Raw genomic sequence first — 12,078 nt, 5'->3', positions numbered from 1 at the left:
TTAAATAGTGGAAAAGCTACCAGGAGTCAATATATGCACAAATGTCAACAGCCTGGTCAATTAAACCAAAAACTAGAGCAGCACATGAGAGGCTCAGGCTCTAGCAGGAACTCCATAATCACTATATACCTTTTCCATCTTACATACAGCAACACCCATCACCAGGCAGGAATGTGGGTGCTCCTACTCTGCCAAACTAGTTTAATCACAGCCTGGGCTCAACTGACCACAAGTCAACATCATAGCTACTATTTAGAAATGGAAGATGTGTAAGAGGCATCCCCTCATGCCTGTCTACATCAGAAAAAAAACCAAACATCATGAACATACGCACATATGGAAAAGCCTAAAAATTTAGGTAATGGTTCAGGTATACTTGAACAAAAAAAATAAACTGCCCCATGGAAAAGGCGGTGACCCAGACTCCAGCCAACATCTGCCAAGAGTTCCTCCAGAAAACAAGCCACATATTAAGGAAGTCTTCAGAAGAAGGATGAGCACCCATTTAAGTAGGGACAAAAAACTTCAAGGCAGCTTGTAAAGTACCTCCAGATTTGGTAGGAAATGAGTGAGAATTTGAGATGAATTTGGTGAAATTGTCAAGGTCTCTTACAGTTTCAACTTGTGGGTATTCTCTTGTTATACAGAATACCCATTTCACCTTGAGATCCACAGCTATCCTTACAAAACCTTACAAAAGCCAAGAAGCTGAGCAGCTGTCTTGGCTGCGTTCTGTATCAGAGTCATTTCCCCCCAGGATCCCCATGCCTTTCCCCAAACACCAGAGAACCTACAAATGTATGACAACTAAGTAGATAAACTGCAATTTAGGACTAGAAGTGGGAAGGGATGGGACCTCAAGCTATGCTGTTTTTTTCCCCTGTTTACAAGAACTCAAACATTTCAGATCTGCAAGGAGACAAGGAAAGCAAAGAGTAAAAGCAACATTACCACCTTGTGGCAGCAAGGCAATACGGAAATGAGAAGAATTCAGAGAAATTAGAGGGAAACAGACTGCGTACTCCTTTTCATATCCTAGTGAGTATATTGAGAGCTACAAGCTGTCAGGGTGAAGAAAGGTGTGCTGTGAACAGAAAGAACAGCCCTGCTGCACCTGCCACCACTTTAGGCTTTCATGGGCCTGGCAGGAGCATAGCAGAGATCTGTGGTCACCCAGCATGTGAAACCACAGGTAGAGCACTGACATCTTTCTGAGGGCAATACCACAGCCAAACACACTCACCGCATACAACGTGGATGACTGGATCTCACTCATTACCCTGTATGTAACTTCCTCATCTCAGTCGAGCTCTGCACAGTCTCAGCCTGGGAAAGACAACTGGGCTCACTGTGCATAGCAAAAGCAAGGGCACAAGGGACCTCGGTCCTCAGGCATGAGCTGGCAAAATGAAAGACAAATTTTCCCCAGACACTATCACATCAAATACCAGGAAAGCTCATTTGCATTTGTCATTTTGTGCATACTGCATCCAAGACTGGAAAGCACCAAAAGAAGCCATGCGTTCAGTCAACATTCACTATTCTTAAAGTAGGCATGGAAGCTGTTCACTCCTCAGCCTACAGAATTTAACCTCTAGAATGAGAACAATGGAGCCAGTCAGACAAGCCAGACATTGCTGTTAGACAAACCTTCTTAATGTAAGAATAAGGACCTTTCCTCATCAAACACTGGCTTCTTTCAAACATGCCTGACTAGAGGACAAGACTCATCTTTCATTTACAGTAATCCCTTTAAATTTCTAGTAAAAATAAACAGGTAAACAATAACAAAATTGCTGTCCTTAGCACACAGTGAACAGCTAAAGCCTGACTGTGTAGACAATTTTTTCCTTGTGCATTTCTTTCCCCCACATCTAGAATAGTTTTACAAGGTAAGATTTGAGTTGCATGACTGTGGACATGCAAGTGGCACTACTTGTTCTCTGCATCCATTCTTGAAAGATTGCGGTCTACAGCGTCATGCCAGAATACAGAAGCAACAAATGATTTGAAAACTAAGATTTTCTATGTGTAACAACTCACTAGTTCTGTAGACACCACTGGTACCTCAATAACATGGCCACAGAAGCGGCATGGCATTTGGAGATTTGGATTGGTTTTGTTAGACAGCACTGCACTGTACCTATTTCATTACCTAGCTGAAATACACATTGGGAAGGACCACTGCTAGGGTCTTACACATCATTTTCTTAAGAAGTTGACATCAGCAACATACAAGCAAGCGGCTGGCTAGAAGGATTCTGTCATATCCTTATTCAACATGTCATTATAAATCTGAATCGGCCCATGCAGCAAAAATGGTTTAAGGTACTTAGAGGATCTTCTTCTCCACAAAGATTACAGTATTAACACAATGCTTTCTCAACCCATTTTTAATTAACAATTTACAGAAAAAAAATGAAGCCAACTATCATCTGTTGCTCAATTATTTCTCCTTTATCCTGATCTTGCCAAAAGCTTCTATTGCCAATTTCATGCAGCACATTTCAAGGGTTTCTTTTCACTTTGATGTTAAAAGTGAGGCAACTATCAATCCACAGAGGGAAAAAAACCCAAAACCTACATTTGAATTAATGAGAACATCTTGGAGAACCTCAGAAAAGCTGGACCTCAATCCCACCAGCTTCTGCTTAACTAGACCATGACCTTTCCCAAATTCATACACCTCTGACACAGCTTCAAGCTCCTCAATGCCTGTACTGCTTTCAGGCCAAGTTGAAAATGACAAGGCTGCCACACTGCTGAGGCTCTCAGTGACACATTTCTCCTACTAGAGGTGCCAGAGCTGTTAGTCAGGAATAGCTTCATTACATACTTATTAGTGCTTTCGCAATTAGCCCAAGATAATTAATCCAGCATCATCAGAAAGAGCAGAATTGTTTCCATAACCAGCTGGCATAGCTGCAACAACACAATTCAAAGAGGAATATCTTTTATTTAACTACAAATTAACTTAATTGACCCTCTATGGCAATGTCTTCTCAGCAAGCTACTTTTAAGTCAAGGAAACCATGTCAGGAAATGGATCCTGCCCTTGCACGGCAATGGGAATGTACACACAGTTTCCAGATGCAATTTTCATCTAGGAATTTTCAGCTTGTCTATGAATGAAGTGCTCAACTGTCCAATGAGGACATCTAATGGAGAAACAAAGAAGAACATAAGGTTCAGGTTAGGAGCAAACAGATGAAGGTCTCTAATGCTAAAACCTAACCTCAGGTCCACAGGTACAAAACTACCTTGATTATAAGTATATAATTCAGTCACCACTTGCTCTCTCAGACTCTAAGACTTACCTCCCCCCCTCTATTTCCCTATCACTTTCAGCATTACATAGCTTACATTTCATGAACATTAGTCACCATCTTTGCAGACTTCTGGAGCTGCAAAAATTAATTTTTGGATACTGCTCCAAGTTCCAGTTCCAGAACTGCCCACCGTGAGAGCGCAATCCATGTCTGAGAGACTCTGCAGCTGGACCTACGGATGTTCAAATGTGGGTAAGAAGGTGCCTGCTGACTTGTTATTGCTCTATCAGGAAAAATGTAACAGTTGGTTTCAGGAGGGTAAAAAAATCACAGCTGCAGGGTACAGGTATTCCACACACAAGGTTCCTTTTAAGGGCAAAGATTTCATAAAGCTCCCCACAGGTCCAACCAGTATGTTTAACAGGAAAGCAAACAAAGCTTTGCTTCAAGGAAATTGCCCTGAGCAATTTCACTACCACCAGACTGCTCACTGCTTCCAGGCTCCTTACCTCACTATATTACAGTCACCTACACTTCAGTTAGAAGTAAAGAAACCCCTGCTATGCCTGTTCTTAAGGAAAGTCTGATAGAAGCAGAAGACTGAAAAAATAAAAGTGTCCCTAAAAATCTGTCAGCTATCTCTGACAAAAGGGTTTCACTAAAGGCTTCATATTATAGGAATTCCTCATATTATAGGAATTAAGCCTACTCATTGAGCTACATGCCTCAAATTCACCCAACCTAGCAAAAAGCATCCGTTCTCAGAGGCAATCAGGTAGGCAACTGACCCGGTACACAGATGCTAGAATCACGGAGCAGACAGCAGCAACCAGCACCTGCAATGTCACCCAGAGATCAGTTACAGGATTCTAGCTCTAAAGTCACAATCAGTTCAGCTTCTGCATGGTGGGGTAAACTGAGCTGTATGCCCCAGGACATTTTTAAAGTAATGATAACTCCTACAAAACTAGCTAGAAGATTGTACCTATAGATTACATTACACCTCACTCTCCAAATAAGTACCAATAGCCTGATCACTGCATTTGCTCTCTACTTCTGACACTGCAGTTACTTAGTCCAGAGAACAAGCAACATAGTGGAGCGGAGATAAGAGCACATACAGCTATTTCAAAAGAAACATCATGTAAAACTTACTCAAGTGCCACCTCAAAGATAAATTTGCCAGTTCCTTCCCACCACTCTGCTCTTTTATATGAGTCTAGAGGACACCTGACATAAACCAGTGTCAGGTAAGTCTCAGCCCAAGAAAGTAGTAGTTACCATGTAATCAGCTTGAGACTCTCATGGCAGGCAATTAAAAAAAAACAAAACTGGGGCAAGGATTTAGAAGCAGACGAATAATTTCATGACCTCCACAACTTACTTGCTATGCAAACACAGCAACAAGAAAGGTAGCCACTGTTCCAGCCTGAGTATAATCAGCTTATCTGCAGGAAGAAGAAAAGAATTCCCTTTCCTCAGGCACTCCTGTGTACAAAGCTTCATCAGTCAGTACCATTTGCACCAAACCTGGAAACTTTACTTTCCTAAAGCATACAGCATCCGTTTATGAGAAACACCAGCACTGGACCCTTCCTCTGGCAAATGCATAAATCCTTGACAATCCTTGATCCTTAATGACAAACTGAAAGCAGTGGGGAAACCCTATGCAAAGAATGCCTACGTAGCTAGATCACTGCTACAAGCCAGTGGAGAGGAAGCCTGATTTGGCTTGCTCCATTTCCTCTAACACATCTGAAGTCTTAAAAATCCTTCCAAAACAGAATCACCTTGCTAAAAATGAATACAGCAGGCCCTACGATTTCCAATGATCAGGAGGCTCCCAAGCAGCTCTCAGCAGATTCAGGTGAACAAAAGCCACTTTCAAAACTTAATTCTGTATCAAAGGCAAGGAAAACACATAGGTTTGATCAAACACTCACAACTAAGGTATATGCCAGCCATCTGACATGGAGCTTTACCTCTTCTCACTCTACATGGCAACACCCAAATAAACGATTGTTGCCAACTCCGCAACTCTCAACAAAACGGAATACTCAGCACTGCTGAAAAGGACTTGGAGTACTGGTGGATGGCAAGTTTGGACATGAGTCAGCAGTGTGCCCTCACAGCCCCCAAAGCCAACCATACCCTGGCCTGAGTCAAAAGCAGCGTCGCCAGCAGGCTGAGGGAGGTGATCTTGCCCCTCTACCCTGCACTGGTGAGACCTCATCTGGAATACTGCATCCAGGTGTGGAGTCTCAGAACAGGAGAGATGTGGACTTGTTGGAGCACATCCAGAGCGGGGCTACAGAAACGATCCAAGTGATGGAACACCTCCCCTATATAGGACAGGTTGAGAGAGCTGGGGCTGTTCAGTCTAGAGAAGGCTCAGGGAGACCTGACAGCAGCCCTTCAGTACCTAAAGGGTGGGCTAAAAGAAAGAAGGGGACAGATTCTTTAGCAGGATCTGTTGTGACAAGTCAAGCGGAAATGGTTTCAATCTAAAGAATGGGAGATTTAGATTGGCTGTAAGGAAGAAGTTCTTTACAATTAGGGTAGTGAGGCACTGGAGCAGGTTGCCCAGAGAGATGGTGGATGTCCCATCCTTGGAGACATTCAAGGTCAGGCTGGACTGGGCTCTGAGCAAACTTATCTAGCTGTGAGTGACCCCGTTTATGACAGAGAAGTTGGACTGGGTGGCCTTTAAGAGTCCCTTCCAACTCAAAGGCAATTCTATGGTTCTGTGACACAGAAAAGCAGTTCTCAACTCCTGCTTGATCTCCCATGCATAACCTGGGTAAATTCTCCATGCACAGCATGCACATGGTATGACATACTAAAGACAGCAGTATATCCTGTGTTCCTTTCTGCAACATCTGGGAAACATCAGGAACACGGTTCATCCCAGAGCTCCTCTACAAAAGCATGTCTTTTTGCCATGTATGTGCTATTATCCTCCTTCCCCATTAAGAGGCAAGTTCCCTGCGCTTACGACCTTCAGAACCCTATAAACAGAATGACAACAGCAGCTATAAAAGACATCAATGCAATGTCTCAGTGTTTTCATCTACACAAACAGCACATAAACACATAAGAAAAGGTTTTAAATTCTGAAAGTACAGAAAAACTCAGACCAGATGGGAAAGATTTGAGAAAAAATGGAGGAGGAAGGCTGGGCATATATCTTACCTCCTGAGTGAATCCTCCTCTGAGCTTTCCTCAGGCATTTCCTGGTTTAAGGCCTCCTGTGATACATTCCCAGGTCTGCTTGAAGCCGACTGGCTGTAAACTCTCTCCCAGTGCCCCGTCTCCTGGTTAAAGACCACTCCCACGGTCCTCTCCTCCTGCGGGGTGGAAGAGCTGCCCAGCTGCAGCCTGCTAGAGGCAGGAGCTCTGCCCTCGGTTCTCTCTGCAGGCTGCACCTGGCTGGTATTTGGAGGCACACCCTCAAATGTGCTTTGGACCTGCCCTGGTGTGTAGCTAGGCGTGCTTCTTTCCCAGCGCAGCGTGTCATTGTTAAAGGTCAGCAGGTTATGACAAGCGCGACAGCGGTTCAGGTGACCCCGGGATAAATTGGAATTGTTTTCACTGCTGTGTGGAGTCTGCTGATGGGAGGGACCAGGCCGATCAGGCTCAATGTTGTTGTTGAGCATTTCTTGAGCCTGTTGCGACTGGCTGGGCTCCCCAGCAATTCCCTGATCTAACTCCTGAAGTCGGTCATATTCCAGGAAGAATCGCCTCAAATCACACTGGAGCTCATTACGGATGCTGGCCGGATTGCTCGGGCCAGTGCTACTACCACTGTCCGCCTCAGCCCCTGGGGCTAGGAAGCCTCTCCCTTCTGTTGCAGAGGTATAGACTGATGCCTGGGAACCTCCCTCCTGCTGCCGCAGCACCGACAGCAAGCTCACAGAGGAGGCACTGGTCCTAGGGGGAGGCATGGCTTCCAGCTCTGACCTGGAGCTCATGTTCAGCACTGTCCTGGACCAGTCAGACCCGCCCAAGCCTGAAGCCATCTCTCTTGCAGACTGCTGGTAGCGGGACTGGTGGCCTGCCAAGGGCCCGCTCAGGGACCGCCGCGTGGGGCCCAGGCTAAGGTTGCGCAGGGTGTTGCCAGCAGCGCTGCTCTGAACTGTGCTGAAAGCAGAGGGCCTGTTAAGTATCCCCTGCTCCTCCTGTGCTACAGATGCCTGCTCTGGGGGCTGGTAAGGCTCTGTCTGCACAGAGGAGAAGGACGTGCCAGTAGCCCCAGAAGACGTGGAGGGTGCGTTTTCCTGGTGTGGGAACAGAGAAGACGGAAGTCTTGCACTAGAGCATCGGCTGCAAAGGCACAACATCCCCAAGTGCTGACAGCACTCTGCTGTGGGGTAGCTGACACGCTCCCGGAGCCTGTTATAAACAGATGCCCTTGTGTTCTCACTGGCTGGAGGCGGAGGTGGTGGTGGTGGAGGCGGTGGAGGGGATGGGGTAGCAGAGTCTTGAACACTGTTTTGCTCTCCCACCTGTATGCCAGAGGAGCGGGAGGACAACATATGCAGGAAGTTGTGGAGGAGAGGTGTGCGCCTCACAGGCTGAGAGGGAAGGATAGCGCGCTGGCGATAATGCGGCATCTCTGTGCTGTCCACGGAGATTTCCACTTCCTCGTCACTCTGCAGAAGGAAACAAAGCTCAGCTTCCTCACAGCAAAAATCCTACGCTTCCAGATAAACACAAGAAAGCCAACTACTATCCCAGACAGATGAAAGGATGTGATAAAGCCTCTTCTGAGAGATGAAAAAAGAGTCTGGCTTCCTGCAAGTCAATGCTAGACTTCAAAGGAGCTCATTTCTGGGATCCAGACGAGCTCTTCCTGCAGCCGAGCGAGCTAGAACAACACACAGTTTATACCAACAGAATCAGCAGCACGTGAGAGCCAGCAGCAGTGAGGAGCACTGCTAATCATACCTTACATAGCTTCAAATCCAGGAGAATGTCACAAAACAACTGAAAGAGCAGGCGGATGAAGAAATCTGTCCCACCACTAATGACAGTGGGGCAAAACAAGCACACCTAAGAGTTCTTTAATAGTCCTGCACATTATGTGAAAACATTCCTACGACCAATTAAGTTGGGACAGAACTCAGCTTGGAAAGTCTTCAGGTTTTTTGGAATAGCATAAGGCTGCTTAGGAACAAACTAGGGTTGACACACGTGGAGCATCTTGTAAAGAGTCAGCCAGTGCAGGTACTGACATTACCCTTACCTGCTGGTTGGAAGGGTTAACAATTGCTGTGAGCAAGTAGTGTCCCAAGGGATCAAACCGTACTAACCTAAAATAAGAGCAAAGACAGTATCAATCATCAGTTCACATTCCACATTGACACAGAAAGTTGGACACTGCACAAAAGAAAATCCTACGTGAAATACATGCAATGAGAAAGTTACTATGTTACTACCTTAGTTTCCAAAGGACATCAAAAAATTTATGCATTAAGAAAATACATTTATGTACCTGAAGACTGCAGTTATTTTTTAGTCCACAGCAATGCTACAGAGGAGTTAAAAGGTGGAAGCAAGCACTTCTGCATCAGTTGGAACAGCCAGGAAGTTTTAGGGAAGATGTACATAAATATTACAATTTGGAATTAAGTACAAAGGGAAAGATTAACTCCTCTTGAATGTTTCTTCACTGTCTTAAACTGCTCAAAAGATGGCATCAAATTTCCAGCAACAGTTTTCTGTGTAATTGGACTTGCATAGTAGTTCAGCACTCTCTTCCAGCAACTTCTGGGTTTTCTCATCCTTAATGCTGACAAGTTTAATAACCAAGTTTACAAACAAAAACAGAGTAGATACAAAGACATTTATAGGACTATAAATAAGAAAAGCCAAACTGATACATTATTTCCAATTGCTTTGCCTCCTACCCACAGAACTCATTCTACTAGTTAGATGAAAGAATTGTAGACAATGCTTCTCCCTACTCTCTCTGTGTGAAGGAATGCAGTATCCCATAGGAACAACCCTCAGCCCCCAAATCAGACCATTTTCTCTAGATAAGCATTCACTGCTCCTGGAAACAAGAACTCACCGGACCCGCTCCATTTCGCTGGCTGTCTTCACCACTGCAAAAGGCTCTCGACGGCTCCAGTCCCAGAAATGTATCTCATTGGCCGTTGCAATCAGCAAGAGTTGAGCCGTAGGATGAAAAGCAAGCGATGCAATGGCATTGTTGCTATCTGTGAACCAGCTTTCACTTCCACCCTGGGTGAGGAGTCAAGAATCACAAGCAGTTTATCACGCAGTTTGAGATCACTGGGTTTCCATGTACGTGCCCTCTCCAAAACTGCCTACAGCACAGAAGTGACATGTTTTCAACAGCAACAGCCGCTCTAATACGAGTCCATGTCATGACCATAGAACTGTCTACAGCAATAACCACAAAATATTTTTTACAACTGAGCATGTCTCAAGCAGTCCATACAAACACTGCCTTTCAGAACAACCAGTTAGTTTTGTCTCTGGAAAGATCATTCAGCAAAGTAGAACAGATAGGGCAGGAGCTTCTCTAATGAAAAGTTCAAATATGCCCAATGGAATGAAAGATATCAAATCTTTCACATAAGCTAAACAGGCACCTGGCACACAGTTCTCCAGAGCTATCACTTAACCTTGCACATATATCTGGTCTAAGAACAACCACCTAGCTGGTCTGACTGAACAAAAAAAATCTGTCATTGTCTCTCTAGACAAAGGAGGATGGCTACAATCTGTTCTACATAAAACTTCCAAACAGGTTTCTTACCAGGCAACATTTGGGAAACAATTTCAGACTAAAAAGGTCAACCACCCACCAACTATGAAAGGTGTATGAGTTTCAGGAAAGACTTACATGTAGATCCCAAATTCTAACCTCCCCATCTAGGCATCCTGAAGCAATGAGGCCTGGGATGGTGGGATGAAAGGTCACACACCAGGGAGTGCGGCGATGTCCAACCAAGGAATGAACACACTTGCCCGTTTTCACCTCTGTGATGTAAATGTTGTGATTCACATGTGTGGAAGCCATTAGGGTCCTGGGAATGCAGAAGGCAGGATAAACATCAACACGAAAAGAGTACAGCAAGACCAATCTGTGGTTAGCTTCAACTCAACAGGGTCTTTCCACATCTAACCCAGCAGCAGTCCTGCAGAGAGCCCCACACTCAAAGAATAAGAGGCTACTGTATCACCAAAGGCAATGGAGGTTCTTGTGGCCAGATTTTGGGGTTCATGCAAACGAGCTCATCAGATCTGCAAGCACAAACTTGACTTTTAAAGTCAGAGTCAACATACAGCTCAGAAGGAACTCTTTTGAGTGACAGTTTGGGGCAAATAAACATTCCCAGTTTTCCACACCAGCTCAACCAGAGTCCCACCTCTGAGAGATCCCACCTCCATTTCTGTTTCCAACACAGGCATCATTCTGCTCTGTTCTCACATCCTCAATATCCCAGTGGATGTGCCTCAACTCCTTGGTATGTTGTGATGAAGCACCTTTACTCCCTCAAGTTTTTTTTATGAGATCTCGTGGCAGCCATACAAACCCCTTTTCCTTAAAACTACACATCTCTTGGACATCTCAGAAATTAAATATCAGCTACGCTTGAAGCTGTGAGATTAAGATGTGCAAGTTCCATCCATGCACGTCAGGAACCAGAAGTTTTTCTTGGCTGTTCAGGCTTGAACCACTCAACGGGCATAAAGCTCCTTCACTTCTGTAAGTGCAAGGAGACTGCTGAAACAGGGAATGAACTAGGAGTTAATTACCTGTCTGGACTAAACGCCAGCAAGAAGGTGGAGCGTGGACTGTCTGGTAACTCAACTTTCTGAAAAAGCCAACAAAGCAGGAAGTGTCGCAAGTGTCATATGATCATACTTGAACTGTAAGCCACACAGACAATAAGGGGAACCCGCTGCAGGAACATATCTATTATCACACCACTGCAGGAACTGAACACAGCCAGAGAGCATATCAAGCGTAACACATCAAATATACAATTGTGAGAATTTATTTCAAATCCCTGCCTCCCATCCCCCGCTCCAACATCAGCCTGCACACCTCTTCCACCACCTTACCTTGCCCTCCCATTTCATCCATCGAGTTTTATCCTCCACCAACTCCTGCAGGAGCCGCTGAGCTCCCAGTGCCTGGGTACCTCGTTCCCTACCCCACAGGATGCGGACCGCATTCTTCTCCGGTACAACCTTCATGACTCTCAGCAGCCAATGTGACACCAACTACTGGGAGAAGACACCAGCAGGAACCTTCCAGATGACAACCAGCACCAAGCTACCAACAGGCTACCCACATTTCAACCTTTTATCTTCATGGAAACCTAGAAAGAGGACGATAAGAAAGGCAGTTTTTAGCTGGATGAAAAAAGAACTTTAAATCCCCTTACACTAGATTTAAGAGGAAAATCTCTCTCCCCCAGCTTTTGCTACCTTCTTCCATTATCGAGACCCAAATTTGACAGTTCTGCAACAAAAGATTACCATAAAAGGTTTTTGAAAGCATCTAGCCCCTTCCATATACAGATGTCCTAGATATACCACATCTAAAGAGAATTAAAATACTGGACTTGAAAACTCTCACTCTTCCCAACAACTCTTGCTGTACATAATAAAGAAAGAATATTTATAAACTGACAGCCTTTGAACCTTAAAGAGATATCTCTTATCTGGGAAGACTGAGATAGCAAGAGGAAGAGTATTAAAAAATTGACAACACAAGAGAGGAGTCTCTGGGGAATCATACAGATTTCAATAACAGCAACCTGTAGCA

The 12,078-nt window shown here is 44.8% G+C and overlaps 1 protein-coding gene across 6 annotated transcripts in view; it reads right to left on the bottom strand.

Annotated features, from left to right (window-relative positions):
• The window catches only part of AMBRA1 (autophagy and beclin 1 regulator 1), a 124,778-nt gene that overhangs the window by 104,363 nt on the left and 8,337 nt on the right, over positions 1–12,078 (bottom strand). For 5 of the 6 annotated variants that reach the window (XM_085224716.1, XM_085224711.1, XM_085224712.1 and 2 more), the window contains exons 2-7: positions 11,370–11,629; positions 11,061–11,119; positions 10,144–10,327; positions 9,343–9,515; positions 8,515–8,581; positions 6,462–7,921 (exon numbers count right to left, since the gene is read on the bottom strand). In XM_085224716.1, the coding sequence (XP_085080842.1) occupies positions 6,462–7,921; positions 8,515–8,581; positions 9,343–9,515; positions 10,144–10,327; positions 11,061–11,119; positions 11,370–11,504 (2,078 nt within the window). In that variant the 5' untranslated portion in view covers positions 11,505–11,629. The remainder of the gene's footprint in view (positions 1–6,461; positions 7,922–8,514; positions 8,582–9,342; positions 9,516–10,143; positions 10,328–11,060; positions 11,120–11,369; positions 11,630–12,078) is intronic. The other variant, XM_085224717.1, reaches the window with a different exon arrangement.

This window comes from Meleagris gallopavo, chromosome 5, assembly GCF_905368555.1.
Source record: "Meleagris gallopavo chromosome 5, MGAL_WU_HG_1.1, whole genome shotgun sequence".
Taxonomy (NCBI): Eukaryota; Metazoa; Chordata; class Aves; order Galliformes; family Phasianidae; genus Meleagris; species Meleagris gallopavo.
This window is presented reverse-complemented; position numbering and strand designations above follow the sequence as displayed.